The 25,966-nt window shown below is 29.4% G+C and overlaps 2 protein-coding genes across 2 annotated transcripts in view; one reads left to right on the top strand and one right to left on the bottom strand.

Annotated features, from left to right (window-relative positions):
- Window positions 1–5,884, top strand: part of LOC111630087 (transmembrane protein 17B-like) — a 17,631-nt gene extending 11,747 nt beyond the window's left edge. The window contains exon 4 of the mRNA XM_023374111.1: window positions 4,287–5,884. Within this exon, the coding sequence (XP_023229879.1) occupies window positions 4,287–4,550 (264 nt within the window). The 3' untranslated portion in view covers window positions 4,551–5,884. The remainder of the gene's footprint in view (window positions 1–4,286) is intronic.
- Window positions 5,885–6,288: 404 nt separating this feature from the next.
- The window catches only part of LOC111629839 (protein sidekick-like), a 90,793-nt gene continuing 71,115 nt past the window's right edge, over window positions 6,289–25,966 (bottom strand). The window contains exons 27-38 of the mRNA XM_023373752.1: window positions 23,388–23,513; window positions 22,936–23,106; window positions 22,721–22,864; window positions 22,112–22,253; window positions 20,820–20,953; window positions 20,143–20,268; window positions 18,789–18,919; window positions 12,434–13,020; window positions 11,513–11,708; window positions 11,181–11,353; window positions 9,893–10,022; window positions 6,289–8,935 (exon numbers count right to left, since the gene is read on the bottom strand). Coding sequence (XP_023229520.1) covers window positions 8,693–8,935; window positions 9,893–10,022; window positions 11,181–11,353; window positions 11,513–11,708; window positions 12,434–13,020; window positions 18,789–18,919; window positions 20,143–20,268; window positions 20,820–20,953; window positions 22,112–22,253; window positions 22,721–22,864; window positions 22,936–23,106; window positions 23,388–23,513 — 2,303 coding nt within the window. The 3' untranslated portion in view covers window positions 6,289–8,692. The remainder of the gene's footprint in view (window positions 8,936–9,892; window positions 10,023–11,180; window positions 11,354–11,512; window positions 11,709–12,433; window positions 13,021–18,788; window positions 18,920–20,142; window positions 20,269–20,819; window positions 20,954–22,111; window positions 22,254–22,720; window positions 22,865–22,935; window positions 23,107–23,387; window positions 23,514–25,966) is intronic.

The raw sequence follows: 25,966 nt of genomic DNA, 5'->3' as shown, positions 1-25,966 counted from the left end.
CTTCCTGCTGTAATATTCTTGCTTTTCATGATGACAAACTGTTACTTGTATTAATGTCCCATCAACACATCCAAAGACATTTGGAAAGCTGTTTCTGCCCCTTAATGATGAAAAGTTTTTTACCACTTCTTGGGCATCCTTATCAACTGGCCATTTAATGAAAATTTCTTTTAAATTACAAACACCTTTACAAAATACTATAAACAACCTATGAGCATGTCCTTTATCTAGTCCAAAACGGTCACCTACGCCTCTAAAGGATTCCTGATTTCCTAAAATCCATAAGGACAATAGGACAACCTTTTCTTTTTTTACCTCTATAATGGATGACCGTCCAATTTTCTTCGTTTCTTTTAAATTCAGAATCTGGCAAAGGTATTCAACGCTTTCACGCTGAAGTCTGAAGTGGCCTTTAAAATCCAGATCACTGTATCGAGGAATAATTTCCTCATAATAGTTTTGTATCCTGGCTTTTTTCCGCGGTTGCACCACAACAGAACTTGCCATTCCAGCAATTACTTCGTCGTCATGTTTACGCTTCCTAAATAAGACATTGTATCGCAAAAATGAATTCTTTTTAAAATTTTTCGAATTAAATAATTCGCTAAACATTCCAACAATTGCACTGAGAGCCGCCATTTTGGAACTGCAGCGCTGTCCCGTGTGCGTTGTTAAAAGACATTCAGCAGCGATCGCAGCGCTCTTGCAGCCTAAGCTGCAGCGCTGCTTCGCGGCGCTGAATTTAACAACAACCCGTATGTGTTAGTTCAGGAAACAAGGTGCTGCACAGGGCCATTAATAGTGTGTGTGATCACCCTGCACTGCAAGACATGCACCACAATGTGAATGCATGCTGAGAATGAGGCTATCAAGAAGTGGCTGGGGTATGGTTTCCCATTCTTGGACCAGTGTTTCCCTGAGCTCGGGAATGGACCTTGGAGCCATTTGATGATGTGCAATCCGCCTGCCAAGCATGCCCCATGCATGGTCTGTTGGGTTCAAGTCCGGTGAGCAACTGGACCAATCAAATTGACTGATATCTTTTGTTTCAAGGTACTCATCCACTATGCCTGCCCAATGCAGATGAGCATTATCATCCATCAGAATGTCTCTTTTGAGGTGCAGTGGGCAATGACTTCAAACATATTAGTCCGAGATCATCCTGATACACCACACCTGTGATCGAACCCCCGTGGGAAGACATGCAGGGGAGTGCAAGAGCCCAGGATGATACCACCCCACACCATGACTCCTCCACCTCTGTACTGGTCCAGTTCAGTAATGTTCTCTGGACGGAACTGTGTCCCAGGTTCTCTCCAGATGAAGACACATTGTGAATCACTGCTGAGACTAAACCTGGATTCATCTGTAAACAAGACATGACTCCATTTCTCCTGGATCCATGTCTGATGTTCCCTGGACCAATTTAAACGAGCTCTTCTTTGCACTTGGTTTAATGGAACACATCTTTCCAGTCTTCTGGCATACAAGTGTTCCTCAGCTAACTGTCCATACACTGTAAACCTTGAAATGTTGGTCCCTGTAGTAGCTGCAAGATCTGTAGCGAGATCCGAGGCAGTGCTGTGTCTATTGCGTTTGGCTATTAGGCATAAGTAATAGTCCTCTTGGCCAATGGTACACCTTGGACGGCCTCTGCCATACCTCTGAGTGACATTTTCATCCTGCTGGAATCGTTGCCAGACTCTTGAGATGACACTTTGGGGGACACTCAATGCATGCGACACTTCCATTTGAGTCTGATTGCTCTCTAGTTGTCTGACGATTCGTCCATGCATAAAATCATCCAAATGGTGTCTCTGCACCATTCTCCTACACTGCTGTGTATATTCAATCTGTGATGCAACGAACACCACTATTGGTGTGTTGAAACTGCACTTTAAACACGACGAGTGTTTAAAGTGCCACCAAGCGGTAGGTTCGTGGATCAAGTGTGACACACAGTCAAGGACTCGAACTAGGAAACACTACATGCACTTATCACTGTTTCCCAACATGTTTTCTAAGTAAATGCACGTCATCCTTAAGTGCNATGATGCACCCCACACCATGACTCCTCCACCTCTGTACTGGTCCAGTTCAGTAATGTTCTCTGGATGGAACTGTGTCCCAGGTTCTCTCCAGATGAAGACACATTGTGAATCACTGCTGAGACTAAACCTGGATTCATCTGTAAACAAGACATGACTTCATTGCTCCTGGATCCATGTGTGATGTTCCCTGGACCAATTTAAACGAGCTCTTCTTTGCACTTGGTTTAATGGAACACATCTTGCCAGTCTTCTGGCATACAGATGTTCCTCAGCTAACCGTCCGTACGCTGTAAACCTTGAAATGTTGATCCCTGTAGCAGCTGCAAGATCTGTAGCGAGATCTGAGGCAGTGCTGTGACTATTGCGTTTGGCTATTAGGCATAAGTGATAGTCCTCTTGGCCGATGGTACACCTTGGACAGTCTCTGCCCCACCTCTGAGTGACATTTTCACCCTGCTGGAATCGTTGCCAGACTCTTGAGATGATACTTTGGGGGACACTCAGTGCACGCGACACTTCCATTTGGGTCTGACCGCTCTCTAGTTGTCTGACGATTCGTCCATGCATAAAATCATCCAAATGGTGTCTCTGCACCATTCTCCTACACTGTGTAGCTTATATACGCTGGAAGAGGAGATCGGACTGGAGGTCCAGATAGCGTAACAGCTGTGTATATTCAATCTGTGATGCAACGAACACCACTATTGGTGTGTTGAAACTGCACTTTAAACACAACGAGTGTTTAAAGTGCCACCAAGCGGTAGGTTCGTGGATCAAGTGTGACACACAGTCAAGGACTCAAACTAGGAAACACTACATGCACTTACCACTGTTTCCCAACATGTTTTCTAAGTAAATGCACGTCATCCTTAAGATTTGCACGAGTGTAATTTCATTTATTGAAGTAAATTTTAATCTAAAAATTATTTTTCTTCTCTCCGTCCTATGANCGGTAGGTTCGTGGATCAAGTGTGACACACAGTCAAGGACTCGAACTAGGAAACACTACATGCACTTATCACTGTTTCCCAACATGTTTTCTAAGTAAATGCACGTCATCCTTAAGTGCACGAGTGTAATTTCATTTATTGAAGTAAATTTTAATTTAAAAATTAATTTTTAAGAAAAATAAGTGAAATGTTTTTTTATTTAACACTTGAGCGTCAATTATCTGAAAGAATTCCAGTCGGCAAATTTTAATTTTCACCAGCGCTGTGGCGCTGCAATCTTTGGCTACTCAAATATTTTACATTTTTGATACTAAATTTAAAAAAATTATAGAAGTTATTGTTTTTATATTTTTCAATATATTTATTTTGTTCATACAAAATAAAAAAATAATTTTTAACGATACAATAGTCTTCATTAGGCTTAACATCAACGAAAATTCAACACAAAGTGACACGCGATAGGTTAATATATTTTTTCGTACATAACCGGTTATCCGAAATATCAATTTTCCGAACCACCCCAGTCCCCAATTGATTCAGATAATCGACGCTCTACTGTATATTAAATTTAAAAGTATTACTTGTCTATAAAATTCTTTCAAAATAAAAATATAAATTATATATTGATAAAAATTTTTTAAAATAAGCAAAACATATTTAGTGTATATTTCAGTAATTGTATACATAAATGTGTTTACTTTGTCTTCCTTTACTTCAATTAAACTTGTAATTAGTGTTTATACATCTCGATAAAGCATACTGGAAGAAAGTAGATTATCATCTTAAACCATTTTAATTTGAAAGAAACATGTGAAAAGTGTGAAAATAGTTATAAAAATATTGTTCGTTCGTATATAATCAAAGTTTCAAAATGGATTATTATAGCTTAAATTTTGATTTGAATAAAACAAAACATAACACAAAAAATTCATAAAGAAGCTAAGAGATGTTGGTTCTTTATGATTTTACAAAAGGGACTAACTACAGTTAGTCTCAGCCAAAATGTTTTTGCAGCTTGTGACTTTTTGCTTGTATGGGGAGTCTACAATTTTGGAGGTGCAAAACCGTTCATTCAGAGCTTGAATCTTACTGTAAATGCTTTTATGAAGCTAGCAGAACTTTAAAAACAAATAAATGCAATTTTGTTTAGATTGTAACCTATGTTAAGTAAATAGGAACTATTAGGTCTGCATTTGTTATATTTTATATATATACTTTAAGCTTAATATACAGTAATTACAATAACAATGTAGACCTATTTATATGTACTTATTTTTGTTTGTAGGTACCATCATTAACTAGTTTCTGGCTGTTGACATTGCTGATCCAATTTCCATTAGTATCTTTTATATCCTTTCACGATGACCTGATGCTTCTGCCATTGGAGAAATCTGTCAATGCCATCATGCTGATATTCATTGCATTAGAAGTCATCGTGGGTTATTTTGCTCTCAGAACGATCGCCCGTCATCAGGCAGTTCGTTTCCAGATGCACATTCACGGCATCCAGAAAACAGGAATAAAAATTCTCTCTTCAGCCGATGATTGAAGCCAAAATTTTGAACTAATTAAACGACAGCAGAAATTGGGTAATTTGAATGTATACTAATAAATTATTTTTGTTAATGTAAATGATTATTTTCAGCAAAAGATGAACCTGTACAAAGCATCATCATTTTTATATAGATTTAGTACATGTAAATAAAAAAATTTTGATAACATTTTTGAATAGTTAAAAGCTTAAATGAAGTGTCTGTCATTTAATTCAAACAAAATCCAGAATCCAAATTTCCATAATTTAACAACAGATTAGATATTCTGTACAATTTTGCCAAGTGTATACACAAAGACTATGTAGCAGTGTGGTGCAGAGGCATTAAAGGACTGATTCCAAATCAAATATACTTGATTCTGTACATCAAAAATGTTTTATATTTTTAAAAAGGAATGTTATTTATGTTAAGATTAAAATAAATGAATTTGGCAGATTTTATACTAAAAATTGCAAAAATGGAAAATCTTATATAATTTTCTGCAATGTGAATTCCACGGCATACATATGCAGTGTCGTTTTAAGGATAGAACAAGGGGAATCTGAAGAATGGGGAAAGTAGTCAGAAGAGGAACCAATTGAAAGAAGAAGTCTTGGAGTTAATAAAAAAGACATTTTTATTATCATCATTCAATCTGTTTGGCTTTCCAGTAGCACAATTTGTCATAGAAGCATGTTAAAAAACATTTCTGCAGTGTGCACATAAGATTTTTACAATCCAATGACATGTAAATCATCTTAAAAACAGATTAATGTTTAAAACACTTCAACTAATTTGGGAGAATCATTTGTACTCAAACACACTGATATTTTCCAATGTGTTTAATGTTTCATTTTTTTTCTACCATTTTCACAACTTCTGAAACCAATGAAGCATCCTTCAAAATCAAGATTTTTCACAAATGTGTAAATTTTGTAATATTGTCATGCAGTGATTCTTCTGCAGAAGACACTTCTATGCTACTGATGTTAGCAGGTGACATCAAAGCCATCTTTTCATTGTTTAGAGAACAAAGATGCAATTATACACACATATTAAACAATGACTTTGTTGCCAGAATATGTATGTATTGTACACGAATATACAGAAAATGTTTTGTTTTTAAATAAATATTGCTAGGTAGCATTTGTTAATTGCTTTTCACATTGATTTGTTACCTTTATTACTTTCCTAAAAATTACCAAAAAACCAGTATTATTTATGAAAATTACTTGTCACTTGAAATTATGGTAATGTCCACAAGTTCTTAACGCCAAAGAGCCATAAATTTTACTGATGTATTACCCATGCATTTTGAATGGAAAGACACAGTACAACTTTTTATCTAATTGAAACAGCATAAAATATTTCAGTTTGTTCTGTAATGAAACAAAAATAATTAAATCAATCGACAAGATATTTCTCTTAAAATGTTTATTTAAACAAAGCAATAGTATTTCTAATAATACAAAAGTGATTACTACAATATCGAAAAGGACTCTTTATATTTAAAAAATATCATAAATATAATTATGCTTCTCGATGGACGGAATATACACAGGTATTTATTTGTATATTACATTAGGATGTTACTCAATATGCAACAATTTTTTTTTATATAATATGAATATCACATCTGTTTTTATAACTTAAATCGTTTGTCCTGCTTATCTTACTTTCCTGTAGCTGCCAAAATAATTTGAAAATTAAAGACGTTCAGATTGATTAAATATTTATAATTTACACGAGAATGGAAAGTTCGGAACAAACAGCAGAGGCAAAGGAGCAATTTATTCGAATATTTCCTTCTGAAAGTTTAATAAAAAAATAAATTACGTAAAAATCAAAGGAAGACTTCAGAGATTCATTAAGCGTAGAGTCGTTAATCAACAAATCTTTAGTTTTCAAATTAATGAGATATACAGAACATTTTTACATCATTTTTTACAGATGAGTGTGTGTGTGTTAACATTTTCATTTCCTTGCAACATCAGATATATAATTTTGAAAGCACTAAATGAAAAATTCCTTCTAATGTAGGATTAAGTTTGGATCCAATATTTAAATATTACTCAATACCACAATGAACAGAGAGGAAAAAATAAAAATAGTGCTTACCAATAAAATGTATTTGCTTTTATTGGAAATACTTCTGGACGGCAAAATACTCGCACTCTATATTAAAAAGTTTGGTAAAGAACATTTCTAAAAATAGATCACAAAATTCTTTAAGTACTGAAAAACATCACAAAAGAAAAATGCCAAAATTAAAAAAAACATGGAATGTTTGTGTTAAATGCTTTTTATGGAATTTTTATTAAGTAATTTTAAAATATTTTTTTGTTAAAAGTATAAATATAGAAAAATACATTGTTTATATTTGAATGCCAAACAGATTGACAATTTGAACTTTCCCACTGTATGATGCAAATATTTCAGTTTATTAATGAAATACTGCATTTGGATGTTTTCATTAATAAGATTTATCATTGTTCAAATAATTGATATAAACACGTGGCTATTATGAAAAATTGAAGTTTTGGTGAACAATAAATTTAATCTATTTACTACTGTGCAAATGACTTTCAAACAGAATCATTTTACTTGGATGAAAAATTTGCACGTATGCAAAAAACTTGTTTGAAAAAATTATGAAATTTAGTTGGACTGCAACGAACATTTTGCCTTCTTACCTTTTTATAAAAGTTCATAAATGTTATTAAATAAAGCAATAAGAAAACAAATCTTTTAACAATGCTGTTAACACCAAACGAACATTAAAATTTTGAATTCTCTATTGGGCTGTAAGTCTAAATAATTACTAAGCAATTTAGCAGGAGGTAGTCCACCATCTAATATCTAATAGCAATGTGTATAGTGAAAATTAGTCATTAAAAAAATAATATGTCTTTTGAAGTAGATAGATTTTGCCATTCAAAGAACATGTGAAATAAATTAATTTTAAATATATTTAAAATAATATAATTGGCCTTAGTTTCTTTGATTGATTAAGTTCCAAGTTTAAAAAATATAGTAAATATATTCTGGCCATTTAATTTTTTGATTGTAATAAAAATTATATCTAATATTAACTAAATCTAAAAATAATTGAGATTATTCAAGAAACTTTTAATTTTAGATACCAAAATGTAATATATATATATATAATTAGCATACATCTTCCTAGTATCAATTTCTAATCTAAATCACACTAAAGACAGATGGAAAAGAATTATAGAATTATGTAGACTATGTATAAAATAAATTTCTTTTCTGTAACTAAATCATTCTGTAAAAATATAAATTTGTTATAAAAGAAACAGAAATATTCCCTTTGAAATTCAAAATATGACTTTTGTGTGTAGATAAAATGCTTATAAAAATATGACAATTTGAATGTCAAGACTCAAACTGGTAATTCTTGACAGATAAGTTGTCCTTAACAAATATTTTTGGTATTAAGTAATATTTCATTGGAATATTTAATAATTGCATATAAAGATATGTGAAATTCATAACAAAAACATTGCAACTCTAAGGCAAAGATGAATTTAGATCATCTTCAGTTATCCAAAATACCAATATTTTGTTTAAATAATATGAAATTTAACAAAAAGGCACTTTAATAAAAAGGCAATATTTTCTATTCTAATGGACTGATCTATTTAAGTAACAATCAAACCTTGCCAGAGAATGGAGATGGTCACTTGAAATCTCTCTCAGTTAAGAATAAATAATAAATGGTGGAATAATTCCATTTTAGCCTTTGAAAAAGATTAATTTGCTATACTTCAGCCGGAAGCAGTTATACTAAACCTTTCCAGCAGTAAATGAAAGTAAGAAAAGCTTTCAAATATTTTAGCATAATAAACAGTATATCTCTATAAATATAATTTGCATCATATATTTTTTTTTGATATCTTTGGTAATTGCATTGGCATGTTAAATACTGTCTTCTTATTTCTGATCTATGATCTTGATACCACAATCCCAAATAATTTTCAGCTTAACCGATCACTAATCTACTACATATAAAATTTCCACAAACATTTAGACAAAAGATACATTTAAAAATTTTAACTTAAATACTCGACGATGTAAAAAATAAGTTCTTTTTCCAAGTCCAGGTTGTGATTTCATCTCAAATGGCAGTACAATATCATACAAACGAAGAAAATCCAGGAAGAGGAGCTCTTGAACCAGCCATGTTGTTCATGATTATGTGTCCTCCATTCAGGCTGACAGCAATGCTCCCTTCGGGTTCACTATCTGTGTAACTTGGCGGTTTGACTGGTTTCTGTCTCTTCCAAGATTGGCGTAAAGTGTCATTTACATTGGCATAATGATTTACAAATGAATGAGGTTCCGACTTGGTGTCGCTTTCTCCTTCACTATCTGTTCCCTATTATTAAAATAATTTCAAAAATAAAACACCTTTAATATACTACATGTGGAAAAAATGTTTTTATTTTAATAAAATTAACTATATCATATAAAATAATGTATAATTATAAAAACAAAAATGTAACATCAAATAAATATCAATAGAAAATTTATTAATTGTAAATTATTAACTATTTCTCATTCTTTTAATATTATAAATATTTGAATAAAAGTCATAAAAAGTAAAATGACAGACTTGATAACAATTTGAGTAGCCATTTAAAAACTTGCATAAAGATCTATTTCTGTTATTAGGAAACAGATGAATTAAAAAAATTATTTGTTTCCAAATTCAGTATGTGTCACTACATAATATAAAATTGCCAACTGGCATACATCATTTACTTTTTATTTATATTATAAATTATATTGAAAATAAAGATATACAGTAACAATATGAGAACACAAAATGAATTACAGCAAGTTTGATCAGTTTTTTTCTATTGTTGCTAAATCTTTTGAAACAATCAAACTCCATCTTTCTATATAAGTAAGAAACAAACCACAGCTATTCAAATTCAAGGAGTCAAAATAAATTTTGGACTTGGAACATTTAACTGTAAAGTGTTTCTTAATTCTATTATTGTTCCTAATTTATAACATACTAAAATCTATTGGTAATCAATGCAGTTTTACTGTTTAATATATTTTAATTTTAAAATAAAATTACAACAACTTTTATTGTCTTTTGATGCATTTATAAATATATTTAATTAGTGAACTTTTAATTGTATAATTCTAGGCAAATATATAATTAAGATTTATATTACCTAACTTATTATTTAAGAAATATAGTAATAAGACATCTAGAAAAGTAATTCTATCTATCCATTTTAAAGTAAATTAGAGATTTTTAAAATTTCTGTTTCCTAAAAGACATATAAAATATTAAACTGCTATTAACTTATCAGATTACCTGTGAATCTGTTGAACTAATTTCTGATGGTTTTTCTGTTAGGCTGCTACTGTCACAGTTTTCATCATAACCTTTGACATCTTCATCGTCGGAATATGTAATGCTAGCAGGACTTGGGCGAGGAGGAGATCTAAAGTGTAATTATTTTATTATTATTCTATTGTATATATTGATAGATACATTTATTAGAAATATTTTTACTTATTATAGTACACACAAAAATAGGACAATGAATCAAAATTAAAAGAGTGCAACCATTTTTTTTATAAACATATTGCCAATAATTAACTGAAGTCAAGATGAACATTCTATTATTACAAGTAATCAATTACAGTGCACTCTTGCCAACCTGAACTATTATTACATGTTATTGAGATTATATGCAATTAAGAAGAAAATCAAGTAGGACTGCAGATTAATACAGTATAAAAAATTTTAAACACATATTAATTTGGTACACATGTTTATGTTAAATTGTGTAGTGTACAGTAATTTTACATATATGTTGTTCTTTAAAAATAATCTAAGCTTTCTTTTTGTCTTTGGTTGAAACATTTAGAATAAAAATGAACAAAACTGGTTCAGATTAGTGAGTGCAATACAATTATAATTTTAAATTTTAAGATGTATTGGCACTTAAAATATTTTATAACTGATTTAACCACAAACTGAGCATGAAATTCAGGTATATATTTATAGTCAATTAAAGTATTACTAATTACAAAACAAATTACATTTCCTAAGCATTCCAAAGTTACTATGAGAATGAAACGGTATTCAAGAAATTAAACTTGGGAATTATATCTTTCTGATTAGATGACATTTCATATCTCACAAGGTCAATTATAGTAGTTAGATTATATTTGTTAGCAAAATTAACCATAGTATCATACAAACTATTTATTTACTTTAATAATAAAAGACATAATATCAAATCTGTTCAGATCCTAGAATATTTTATGGATATTTTCAGATAATCATTACTCTGTCTATAGACAGTAATGATTATCTGAAAATATTTGTAAAATATTCTAGGATCTGAACAGATCTCTGAATTAGATTTTTCCAACTTCAATCTGACTACTGTTATCTGTTACAGATCTCTTATAATTGGAGTTGGTACCAGCTACATAAAATAAAAGACAGTGATGATAAGGAAATATCCTAACACATTGCAATGAAGCAAAAGAAATTTTCAATTCATAACCTTCCAGCAAATATCTTAATATGACGAGATATATTTTTGATGTATTAACATTATTATTTAATTAGAATGATTAATACTTACTTAGTTATAACAGTACTTGTGCTCTTTCTAGACAGTGAATTTTTACACAGAGTTCCTCGCTTGGATTGACGCAATTCAAATGTAGCAAATCCACCATCATCCATGCTAAGATGGTCATCTTGCAAAGATTTATGTATATCCTCTGTAATAAATATATACTTGTTAATATATATTATTCCATATAAATATGAAAATAATTATTAGAAATTAAATAAATTTAAAATGAGAAAAAGAATTAGAATTCTATTTTTTCTGGTTTTATCTTTTTTTAAAATGATATATATATGATATGAAAGGCTTTTTATATATATAGATATCTAAGACATTCTTACAATGTAATGATATAATGTATTTGAAACTAANTATTCAACGCTTTCACGCTGAAGTCTGAAGTGGCCTTTAAAATCCAGATCACTGTATCGAGGAATAATTTCCTCATAATAGTTTTGTATCCTGGCTTTTTTCCGCGGTTGCACCACAACAGAACTTGCCATTCCAGCAATTACTTCGTCGTCATGTTTACGCTTCCTAAATAAGACATTGTATCGCAAAAATGAATTCTTTTTAAAATTTTTCGAATTAAATAATTCGCTAAACATTCCAACAATTGCACTGAGAGCCGCCATTTTGGAACTGCAGCGCTGTCCCGTGTGCGTTGTTAAAAGACATTCAGCAGCGATCGCAGCGCTCTTGCAGCCTAAGCTGCAGCGCTGCTTCGCGGCGCTGAATTTAACAACAACCCGTATGTGTTAGTTCAGGAAACAAGGTGCTGCACAGGGCCATTAATAGTGTGTGTGATCACCCTGCACTGCAAGACATGCACCACAATGTGAATGCATGCTGAGAATGAGGCTATCAAGAAGTGGCTGGGGTATGGTTTCCCATTCTTGGACCAGTGTTTCCCTGAGCTCGGGAATGGACCTTGGAGCCATTTGATGATGTGCAATCCGCCTGCCAAGCATGCCCCATGCATGGTCTGTTGGGTTCAAGTCCGGTGAGCAACTGGACCAATCAAATTGACTGATATCTTTTGTTTCAAGGTACTCATCCACTATGCCTGCCCAATGCAGATGAGCATTATCATCCATCAGAATGTCTCTTTTGAGGTGCAGTGGGCAATGACTTCAAACATATTAGTCCGAGATCATCCTGATACACCACACCTGTGATCGAACCCCCGTGGGAAGACATGCAGGGGAGTGCAAGAGCCCAGGATGATACCACCCCACACCATGACTCCTCCACCTCTGTACTGGTCCAGTTCAGTAATGTTCTCTGGACGGAACTGTGTCCCAGGTTCTCTCCAGATGAAGACACATTGTGAATCACTGCTGAGACTAAACCTGGATTCATCTGTAAACAAGACATGACTCCATTTCTCCTGGATCCATGTCTGATGTTCCCTGGACCAATTTAAACGAGCTCTTCTTTGCACTTGGTTTAATGGAACACATCTTTCCAGTCTTCTGGCATACAAGTGTTCCTCAGCTAACTGTCCATACACTGTAAACCTTGAAATGTTGGTCCCTGTAGTAGCTGCAAGATCTGTAGCGAGATCCGAGGCAGTGCTGTGTCTATTGCGTTTGGCTATTAGGCATAAGTAATAGTCCTCTTGGCCAATGGTACACCTTGGACGGCCTCTGCCATACCTCTGAGTGACATTTTCATCCTGCTGGAATCGTTGCCAGACTCTTGAGATGACACTTTGGGGGACACTCAATGCATGCGACACTTCCATTTGAGTCTGATTGCTCTCTAGTTGTCTGACGATTCGTCCATGCATAAAATCATCCAAATGGTGTCTCTGCACCATTCTCCTACACTGCTGTGTATATTCAATCTGTGATGCAACGAACACCACTATTGGTGTGTTGAAACTGCACTTTAAACACGACGAGTGTTTAAAGTGCCACCAAGCGGTAGGTTCGTGGATCAAGTGTGACACACAGTCAAGGACTCGAACTAGGAAACACTACATGCACTTATCACTGTTTCCCAACATGTTTTCTAAGTAAATGCACGTCATCCTTAAGTGCACGAGTGTAATTTCATTTATTGAAGTAAATTTTAATTTAAAAATTAATTTTTAAGAAAAATAAGTGAAATGTTTTTTTATTTAACACTTGAGCGTCAATTATCTGAAAGAATTCCAGTCGGCAAATTTTAATTTTCACCAGCGCTGTGGCGCTGCAATCTTTGGCTACTCAAATATTTTACATTTTTGATACTAAATTTAAAAAAATTATAGAAGTTATTGTTTTTATATTTTTCAATATATTTATTTTGTTCATACAAAATAAAAAAATAATTTTTAACGATACAATAGTCTTCATTAGGCTTAACATCAACGAAAATTCAACACAAAGTGACACGCGATAGGTTAATATATTTTTTCGTACATAACCGGTTATCCGAAATATCAATTTTCCGAACCACCCCAGTCCCCAATTGATTCAGATAATCGACGCTCTACTGTATATTAAATTTAAAAGTATTACTTGTCTATAAAATTCTTTCAAAATAAAAATATAAATTATATATTGATAAAAATTTTTTAAAATAAGCAAAACATATTTAGTGTATATTTCAGTAATTGTATACATAAATGTGTTTACTTTGTCTTCCTTTACTTCAATTAAACTTGTAATTAGTGTTTATACATCTCGATAAAGCATACTGGAAGAAAGTAGATTATCATCTTAAACCATTTTAATTTGAAAGAAACATGTGAAAAGTGTGAAAATAGTTATAAAAATATTGTTCGTTCGTATATAATCAAAGTTTCAAAATGGATTATTATAGCTTAAATTTTGATTTGAATAAAACAAAACATAACACAAAAAATTCATAAAGAAGCTAAGAGATGTTGGTTCTTTATGATTTTACAAAAGGGACTAACTACAGTTAGTCTCAGCCAAAATGTTTTTGCAGCTTGTGACTTTTTGCTTGTATGGGGAGTCTACAATTTTGGAGGTGCAAAACCGTTCATTCAGAGCTTGAATCTTACTGTAAATGCTTTTATGAAGCTAGCAGAACTTTAAAAACAAATAAATGCAATTTTGTTTAGATTGTAACCTATGTTAAGTAAATAGGAACTATTAGGTCTGCATTTGTTATATTTTATATATATACTTTAAGCTTAATATACAGTAATTACAATAACAATGTAGACCTATTTATATGTACTTATTTTTGTTTGTAGGTACCATCATTAACTAGTTTCTGGCTGTTGACATTGCTGATCCAATTTCCATTAGTATCTTTTATATCCTTTCACGATGACCTGATGCTTCTGCCATTGGAGAAATCTGTCAATGCCATCATGCTGATATTCATTGCATTAGAAGTCATCGTGGGTGATTTTGCTCTCAGAACGATCGCCCGTCATCAGGCAGTTCGTTTCCAGATGCACATTCACGGCATCCAGAAAACAGGAATAAAAATTCTCTCTTCAGCCGATGATTGAAGCCAAAATTTTGAACTAATTAAACGACAGCAGAAATTGGGTAATTTGAATGTATACTAATAAATTATTTTTGTTAATGTAAATGATTATTTTCAGCAAAAGATGAACCTGTACAAAGCATAATCATTTTTAGTACATGTAAATAAAAAAATTTTGATAACATTTTTGAATAGTTAAAAGCTTAAATGAAGTGTCTGTCATTTAATTCAAACAAAATCCAGAATCCAAATTTCCATAATTTAACAACAGATTAGATTATTCTGTACAATTTTATCAAGTGTATACACAAAGACTATGTAGCAGTGTGGTGCAGAGGCATTAAAGGACTGATTCCAAATCAAATATACTTGATTCTGTACATCAAAAATGTTTTATATTTTTAAAAAGGAATGTTATTTATGTAAAGATTAAATAAATGAAATTGGCAGATTTTATACTAAAAATTGCAAAAATGGAAAATCTTATAATTCTCTGCTATGTGAATTCCACGGCATACATATGCAGTGTCATTTTAAGGATAGAACAAGGGGAATCTGAAGAATGGGGAAAGTAGTCAGAAGAGGAACCAATTGAAAGAAGAAGTCTTGGAGTTAATAAAAAAGACATTTTTATTATCATCATTCAATCTGTTTGGCTTTCCAGTAGCACAATTTGTCATAGAAGCATGTTAAAAAACATTTCTGCAGTGTGCACATAAGATTTTTACAATCCAATGACATGTAAATCATCTTAAAAACACTTCAACTAATTTGGGAGAATCATTTGTACTCAAACACACTGATATTTTCCAATGTGTTTAATGTTTCATTTTTTTTCTACCATTTTCACAACTTCTGAAACCAATAATGAATCCTTGGTTGGTTAGCATCCTTCAAAATCAAGATTTTTCACAAATGTGTAAATTTTGTAATATTGTCATGCAGTGATTCTTATGCAGAACACACTTCTATGCTATTGATGTTAGCAGGTGACATCAAAGCAGACATTTCATTGTTTAGAGAACAAAGATGCAATTATACACAGATATTAAACAATGACTTTGTTGCCAGAATAAGTATGTACTGTACACGAATATACAGAAAATGTTTTGTTTTTAAATAAATATTGTTAGGTAGCATTTGTTACTTGAAACAGTTGGATTTTATTGTTTTATTACCTTTATTACTTCCTAAAAATTACCAAAAAACCAGTATTATTTATGAAAATTACTTGTCACTTGAAATTATGGTAATGTCCACAATTTCTTAAAGCCAAAGACCCATAAATTTTACTGATGTATTACCCATGCATTTTGAATGGAAAGACACAGTACAACTTTTTATCTAATTGAAACAGCATAAAATATTTCAGTTTGTTCTGTAATGAAACAAAAATAATTAAATCAATCGACAAGATATTTCTCTTAAAATGTTTATTTAAACAAAGCGATAGTATTTCTAATAATACAAAAGTGATTACTACAATATCGAAAAGGACACTTTATATTTAAAAAATATCATAAATATAATTATGCTTCTCGATGGACGGAATATACACAGGTATTTATTTGTATATTACATTAGGATGTTACTCAATATGCAACAATTTTTTTTTATATAATATGAATATCACATCTGTTTTTATAACTTAAATCGTTTGTCCTGCTTATCTTACTTTCCTGTAGCTGCCAAAATAATTTGAAAATTAAAGACGTTCAGATTGATTAAATATTTATAATTTACACGAGAATGGAAAGTTCGGAACAAACAGCAGAGGCAAAGGAGCAATTTATTCGAATATTTCCTTCTGAAAGTTTAATAAAAAAATAAATTACGTAAAAATCAAAGGAAGACTTCAGAGATTCATTAAGCGTAGAGTCGTTAATCAACAAATCTTTAGTTTTCAAATTAATGAGATATACAGAACATTTTTACATCATTTTTTACAGATGAGTGTGTGTGTGTTAACATTTTCATTTCCTTGCAACATCAGATATATAATTTTGAAAGCACTAAATGAAAAATTCCTTCTAATGTAGGATTAAGTTTGGATCCAATATTTAAATATTACTCAATACCACAATGAACAGAGAGGAAAAAATAAAAATAGTGCTTACCAATAAAATGTATTTGCTTTTATTGGAAATACTTCTGGACGGCAAAATACTCGCACTCTATATTAAAAAGTTTGGTAAAGAACATTTCTAAAAATAGATCACAAAATTCTTTAAGTACTGAAAAACATCACAAAAGAAAAATGCCAAAATTAAAAAAAACATGGAATGTTTGTGTTAAATGCTTTTTATGGAATTTTTATTAAGTAATTTTAAAATATTTTTTTGTTAAAAGTATAAATATAGAAAAATACATTGTTTATATTTGAATGCCAAACAGATTGACAATTTGAACTTTCCCACTGTATGATGCAAATATTTCAGTTTATTAATGAAATACTGCATTTGGATGTTTTCATTAATAAGATTTATCATTGTTCAAATAATTGATATAAACACGTGGCTATTATGAAAAATTGAAGTTTTGGTGAACAATAAATTTAATCTATTTACTACTGTGCAAATGACTTTCAAACAGAATCATTTTACTTGGATGAAAAATTTGCACGTATGCAAAAAACTTGTTTGAAAAAATTATGAAATTTAGTTGGACTGCAACGAACATTTTGCCTTCTTACCTTTTTATAAAAGTTCATAAATGTTATTAAATAAAGCAATAAGAAAACAAATCTTTTAACAATGCTGTTAACACCAAACGAACATTAAAATTTTGAATTCTCTATTGGGCTGTAAGTCTAAATAATTACTAAGCAATTTAGCAGGAGGTAGTCCACCATCTAATATCTAATAGCAATGTGTATAGTGAAAATTAGTCATTAAAAAAATAATATGTCTTTTGAAGTAGATAGATTTTGCCATTCAAAGAACATGTGAAATAAATTAATTTTAAATATATTTAAAATAATATAATTGGCCTTAGTTTCTTTGATTGATTAAGTTCCAAGTTTAAAAAATATAGTAAATATATTCTGGCCATTTAATTTTTTGATTGTAATAAAAATTATATCTAATATTAACTAAATCTAAAAATAATTGAGATTATTCAAGAAACTTTTAATTTTAGATACCAAAATGTAATATATATATATATAATTAGCATACATCTTCCTAGTATCAATTTCTAATCTAAATCACACTAAAGACAGATGGAAAAGAATTATAGAATTATGTAGACTATGTATAAAATAAATTTCTTTTCCTTAACTAAATCATTCTGTAAAAATATAAATTTGTTATAAAAGAAACAGAAATATTCCCTTTGAAATTCAAAATATGACTTTTGTGTGCAGATAAAATGCTTATAAAAATATGACAATTTGAATGTCAAGGCTCAAACTGGTAATTCTTGACAGATAAGTTGTCCTTAACAAATATTTTTGGTATTAAGTAATATTTCATTGGAATATTTAATAATTGCATATAAAGATATGTGAAATTCATAACAAAAACATTGCAACTCTAAGGCAAAGATGAATTTAGATCATCTTCAGTTATCCAAAATACCAATATTTTGTTTAAATAATATGAAATTTAACAAAAAGGCACTTTAATAAAAAGGCAATATTTTCTATTCTAATGGACTGATCTATTTAAGTAACAATCAAACCTTGCCAAAGAATGGAGATGGTCACTTGAAATCTCTCTCAGTTAAGAATAAATAATAAATGGTGGAATAATTCCATTTTAGCCTTTGAAAAAGATTAATTTGCTATACTTCAGCCAGAAGCAGTTATACTAAACCTTCCCAGCAGTAAATGAAAGTAAGAAAAGCTTTCAAATATTTTAGCATAATAAACAGTATATCTCTATAAATATAATTTGCATCATATATTTTTTTTTGATATCTTTGGTTATCGCATTGGCATGTTAAATACTGTCTTCTTATTTCTGATCTATGATCTTGATACCACAATCCCAAATAATTTTCAGCTTAACCGATCACTAATCTACTACATATAAAATTTCCACAAACATTTAGACAAAAGATACATTTAAAAATTTTAACTTAAATACTCGACGATGTAAAAAATAAGTTCTTTTTCCAAGTCCAGGTTGTGATTTCATCTCAAATGGCAGTACAATATCATACAAACGAAGAAAATCCAGGAAGAGGAGCTCTTGAACCAGCCATGTTGTTCATGATTATGTGTCCTCCATTCAGGCTGACAGCAATGCTCCCTTCGGGTTCACTATCTGTGTAACTTGGCGGTTTGGATGTTACTCAATATGCAACAATTTTTTTTTATATAATATGAATATCACATCTGTTTTTATAACTTAAATCGTTTGTCCTGCTTATCTTACTTTCCTGTAGCTGCCAAAATAATTTGAAAATTAAAGACGTTCAGATTGATTAAATATTTATAATTTATACGAGAATGGAAAGTTCGGAACAAACAGCAGAGGCAAAGGAGCAATTTATTCAAATATTTCCTTCTGAAAGTTTAATAAAAAAATAAATCAAAAATCAAAGGAAGACTTCAGAGATTCATTAAGCGTAGAGTCGTTAATCAACAAATCTTTAGTTTTCAAATTAATGAGATATACAGAACATTTTTACATCATTTTTTACAGATGAGTGTGTGTGTGTTAACATTTTCATTTCCTTGCAACATCAGATATATAATTTTGAAAGCACTAAATGAAAAATTCCTTCTAATGTAGGATTAAGTTTGGATCCAATATTTAAATATTACTCAATACCACAATGAATAGAGAGGAAAAAATAAAAATAGTGCTTACCAATAAAATGTATTTGCTTTTATTGGAAATACTTCTGGACGGCAAAATACTCGCACTCTATATTAAAAAGTTTGGTAAAGAACATTTCTAAAAATAGATCACAAAATTCTTTAAGTACTGAAAAACATCACAAAAGAAAAATGCCAAAATTAAAAAAAACATGGAATGTTTGTGTTAAATGCTTTTTATGGAATTTTTATTAAGTAATTTTAAAATATTTTTTTGTTAAAAGTATAAATATAGAAAAATACATTGTTTATATTTGAATGCCAAACAGATTGACAATTTGAACTTTCCCACTGTATGATGCAAATATTTCAGTTTATTAATGAAATACTGCATTTGGATGTTTTCATTAATAAGATTTATCATTGTTCAAATAATTGATATAAACACGTGGCTATTATGAAAAATTGAAGTTTTGGTGAACAATAAATTTAATCTATTTACTACTGTGCAAATGACTTTCAAACAGAATCATTTTACTTGGATGAAAAATTTGCACGTATGCAAAAAACTTGTTTGAAAAAAATTATGAAATTTAGTTGGACTGCAACTAACATTTTGCCTTCTTACCTTTTTATAAAAGTTCATAAATGTTATTAAATAAAGCAATAAGAAAACAAATCTTTTAACAATGCTGTTAACACCAAACGAACATTAAAATTTTGAATTCTCTATNTAATATAAAAGTTTATTACCAAGTGGACGAATTTCTATAATATATCCTAATATAGGACCAGATTCAGATGCACCATTTTTCCATTTTAATGTAAAAGAAGTTGGAGTATGTAACAATATAAGATCTTGAGGACTTTCAGGTGAACCTAAAATATTGAAAATAAAGATATACAGTAACAATATGAGAACACAAAATGAATTACAGCAAGTTTGATCAGTTTTTTTCTATTGTTGCTAAATCTTTTGAAACAATCAAACTCCATCTTTCTATATAAGTAAGAAACAAACCACAGCTATTCAAATTCAAGGAGTCAAAATAAATTTTGGACTTGGAACATTTAACTGTAAAGTGTTTCTTAATTCTATTATTGTTCCTAATTTATAACATACTAAAATCTATTGGTAATCAATGCAGTTTTACTGTTTAATATATTTTAATTTTAAAATAAAATTACAACAACTTTTATTGTCTTTTGATGCATTTATAAATATATTTAATTAGTGAACTTTTAATTGTATAATTCTAGGCAAATATATAATTAAGATTTATATTACCTAACTTATTATTTAAGAAATATAGTAATAAGACATCTAGAAAAGTAATTCTATCTATCCATTTTAAAGTAAATTAGAGATTTTTAAAATTTCTGTTTCCTAAAAGACATATAAAATATTAAACTGCTATTAACTTATCAGATTACCTGTGAATCTGTTGAACTAATTTCTGATGGTTTTTCTGTTAGGCTGCTACTGTCACAGTTTTCATCATAACCTTTGACATCTTCATCGTCGGAATATGTAATGCTAGCAGGACTTGGGCGAGGAGGAGATCTAAAGTGTAATTATTTTATTATTATTCTATTGTATATATTGATAGATACATTTATTAGAAATATTTTTACTTATTATAGTACACACAAAAATAGGACAATGAATCAAAATTAAAAGAGTGCAACCATTTTTTTTATAAACATATTGCCAATAATTAACTGAAGTCAAGATGAACATTCTATTATTACAAGTAATCAATTACAGTGCACTCTTGCCAACCTGAACTATTATTACATGTTATTGAGATTATATGCAATTAAGAAGAAAATCAAGTAGGACTGCAGATTAATACAGTATAAAAAATTTTAAACACATATTAATTTGGTACACATGTTTATGTTAAATTGTGTAGTGTACAGTAATTTTACATATATGTTGTTCTTTAAAAATAATCTAAGCTTTCTTTTTGTCTTTGGTTGAAACATTTAGAATAAAAATGAACAAAACTGGTTCAGATTAGTGAGTGCAATACAATTATAATTTTAAATTTTAAGATGTATTGGCACTTAAAATATTTTATAACTGATTTAACCACAAACTGAGCATGAAATTCAGGTATATATTTATAGTCAATTAAAGTATTACTAATTACAAAACAAATTACATTTCCTAAGCATTCCAAAGTTACTATGAGAATGAAACGGTATTCAAGAAATTAAACTTGGGAATTATATCTTTCTGATTAGATGACATTTCATATCTCACAAGGTCAATTATAGTAGTTAGATTATATTTGTTAGCAAAATTAACCATAGTATCATACAAACTATTTATTTACTTTAATAATAAAAGACATAATATCAAATCTGTTCAGATCCTAGAATATTTTATGGATATTTTCAGATAATCATTACTCTGTCTATAGACAGTAATGATTATCTGAAAATATTTGTAAAATATTCTAGGATCTGAACAGATCTCTGAATTAGATTTTTCCAACTTCAATCTGACTACTGTTATCTGTTACAGATCTCTTATAATTGGAGTTGGTACCAGCTACATAAAATAAAAGACAGTGATGATAAGGAAATATCCTAACACATTGCAATGAAGCAAAAGAAATTTTCAATTCATAACCTTCCAGCAAATATCTTAATATGACGAGATATATTTTTGATGTATTAACATTATTATTTAATTAGAATGATTAATACTTACTTAGTTATAACAGTACTTGTGCTCTTTCTAGACAGTGAATTTTTACACAGAGTTCCTCGCTTGGATTGACGCAATTCAAATGTAGCAAATCCACCATCATCCATGCTAAGATGGTCATCTTGCAAAGATTTATGTATATCCTCTGTAATAAATATATACTTGTTAATATATATTATTCCATATAAATATGAAAATAATTATTAGAAATTAAATAAATTTAAAATGAGAAAAAGAATTAGAATTCTATTTTTTCTGGTTTTATCTTTTTTTAAAATGATATATATATGATATGAAAGGCTTTTTATATATATAGATATCTAAGACATTCTTACAATGTAATGATATAATGTATTTGAAACTAAATAAATAAATTTACAACTATTGCATTCATTTCTATAAACTGCTTTATAGAAATGAATGAATGCACTACTAAAAATATTTTTATAATCTGATTTCATAATTAATATATAATATTTTGAACTGCATGCTATTACAACAAAACAATTAACTTTTTTTGGAATTAAAAATAAAAAAAAAAAAACAACTGAAATAAACATAATAAAACAAATTAATCAAAAATTATTTTTATTAGCAATTATTGAAACTTACTTCGATATTTATATGCCTTGCTTTTAACACACAAAACTGCTATAACAATAATAATGATAACAACACTAGTAGCTGCTAACATTACCATAAACCAGACTTCCCTATAAAATGGCAACTTCTGACGATATTCTAAATAAAATTTACCTAAAAAAAAACAATTCAATTTAATAAAATATTACAAACTTTAAATTATATAAAACATTTCTTAAGCTTACTTGGAGTAGCAACAGGTTGAGTAGCAACAACTGGCATGCTTACACCATACTCATTTCTTGCAAACAATCTTAGATGATAGTTTGTGGATGGTAACAAATTTTGGAAGCTCACTGTATAGGATATCTGTGGTCCATTATTTAAGTGAGTCAATGTGTTCCATTCAAGTTCATCTATAATATCAAATTCACAATAATATATTTTAACACAAATTAAAAGATGAAATTAAAGCAACTAAGAATTAATTATAATAATTAATAATTTCATTTCTTTATAATTCTTTCAATAATTTATTAAATAAAAGTCAATTTATTTATAACAATAGAATTAAATTTAATACAATACAAAAAAGTTAATATTATGATTATTAAGGTATTAATAAGATATTAGTAATTATTAATTGAAATTCATTTATATACCTATGTATGTATCAAATAATATAAAAGTTTATTACCAAGTGGACGAATTTCTATAATATATCCTAATATAGGACCAGATTCAGATGCACCATTTTTCCATTTTAATGTAAAAGAAGTTGGAGTATGTAACAATATAAGATCTTGAGGACTTTCAGGTGAACCTAAAATATGAATATTTAATTATTAAAAGAATATAATTTGAAACATATGGTCTATATACAAATTTTATTTTCTGTTAATTACATAAATATTTTTAAATTTATATAATTCTAAGTTTAAAATAATGTACAAACATCTCTGACAGCAAAAAATGAAATTGTAGAAAGATAACTGAAAATAAAATGTTTCAAAATATAAGATAATATACAAAACATTTAATTCTTAATTAACAACAAGCAATTATTTATAGTGACATCATCACAATGCCTGGCTGAAATTTTTATCATATTTTTAATTTATTTAATTTAAAATATATGCTCTCCACCTCAAATTAGTAGTGGCTTGCCCCTGCACATTATACTTTTCCTTTAACAACAGAGTTGTGCTGGTCATCTATTGGGGAAAACTTTTAAATTGAAATTATGTCTCTTCTGGTTTGCATCAGTAGTTCATATATAGTTAATTGGGACCTCCTGCCCTTAATCCATATCTGTCTTGGATTTAATCTATTCTTGAGATTTCTAATTCTTGGATTTCTAATTCTTGAGATTAAAGAAAGAAAGACAGAAGAATGGATGACAGTGGAAATTTATAGGTCTATAATTCTTTCAAATTGCAGCCCAACAACAACAACTTTTATGAGAGAGAAAATTTATATGTGAAATAATTATTTAACTGCAAAATGTATTAATTAGCTGAGCACTACAAATGGCTCTTTTTAGGACTTATCACAGACTATCGAGAACTCACTCAGACACTGATGAACATTAAGTATTTATTTGAAACCATGGTATGGCCTTTCAGGTAGATGTGCTGTCCCTCTTCACCCATTACAGTCACTAAATTACAAGCATCTAAAAGGTAAAGGTCTTATTTTATAAACTGTACAGTAACAGAGTAGATAACATTTTTTAAAGAAGAAAAAGGATTTTTTAAAAAGAAAGTAATTCCAACCAAAAGACCATACAAATAATGGAAAAGTCTGACCAAGTAGGTAGTGATTGATATTATTTATAAAAGTGTATTAAATGATTTAAAATTCATTTTAATGTATTATAGTGACCTTAGGTTTGTGATTGGTTTTTAAAAATAATCTCTGTATGGTAAACAACTATATAGCTATAAATTAGGTATGTATATTTTAGAGGGCAGAAAATTAAAATTCTTTATATTTTGTGTAACCAAATGGTTAATGAGAAGTTGTTGATACAAGATATATGGATTAATAATTATGGATTATGTCAGTATAGATTTCTTCCTTTTTAAAAACTGTTATCTACTCAGTTACTGTACAGTTTATAAAATAAGACCTTTACCTTTTAGATGCTTGTAATTTAGTGACTAACAGCTGAAGAAGGACAGCTTATCTGCCAAAAAGCATACCAAGGTTACAAATAAATACTTAAAGTTCATCAGTCTCTGAGTGAGTTCTTGATAGTGTATGATAAATCCTAAAACGAGCTATTTATAATGATCAGATAATTAATTTATAATAGTAGGAGAAGAAGCATAATATTAATTCAAAATGAACTTTAAATATTTATTTGTAATTTTTGATAGTGTATGATAAATCCTAAAAAAAGCTATTTATAATGATCAGATAATTAATTTATAAATAGTAGGAGAAGAAGCATAATATTAATTCAAAATGAAAAATGTATCTCTATTAATCAATTAGAACAATAAAATATACAAAAAATTTCAATTACAATTAATCTGTGTAACTGTATATTGTAGAGAGATAAAACTGTTTTCACCAATGTTATTTAACTTAGTCTCATAAAAACATTTTATTTGATCAAATTATCATTAAATGTCTGCCAAATTCTATAAATTTGGCAGACTATAAAACCTTTCTATAAATGAAACTGAATTTGAAATGATAAGTAACAACTCATTTATGGAAGAAGAAAAACCAAACAAAAATGCAGTAACACTTTACATTATGTTAATATTTTCTACAGTTGAATCTGCAAAGATTTAGAATTTAATGCATTATAACTTTTCCTAATTAGCATCTCTTGCAAGTGAAAATTCATTTACCAACTACTTTTTTGGAATTTCTGAATTTTTTCCTCCAAAGTTTTGAAGTTGAATTTTCTAATTTGTTCATCAAAAATAAATTTTGAACTTTTCACTATGTAACTTGTAATAAAAAATGAAAAAAATATAATTAAAGAAATAGAAAAAACATCTGAACCTTGAATACTTTGTGCCACTTCCTATTATATTGCATCTATGTTGCTAAGCTTTACAGTATTAAATATTACTTAAAACTGACAAGATTATTAATCTTTTCAAGATTTTAATCCATTTAAAAGTTTAAATGAAATAATTCTGTCAAACAAACTGGATCATGTAATTTTGATTAACAACACATTAGATATTATTTGTAAGTACAATATAATAAACTTATCAAATAACTATATTATAATATAAAGCTTCCATTTTATAA

The sequence above is a fragment of the Centruroides sculpturatus genome, unplaced genomic scaffold (genome assembly GCF_000671375.1).
Source record: "Centruroides sculpturatus isolate CEXI.00-Female unplaced genomic scaffold, Cexi_2.0 scaffold68, whole genome shotgun sequence".
NCBI classification, from domain to species: domain Eukaryota; kingdom Metazoa; phylum Arthropoda; class Arachnida; order Scorpiones; family Buthidae; genus Centruroides; species Centruroides sculpturatus.
Note: the sequence above shows the minus strand (reverse complement) of the source record. Positions and strands in the feature narration are given on the sequence as shown.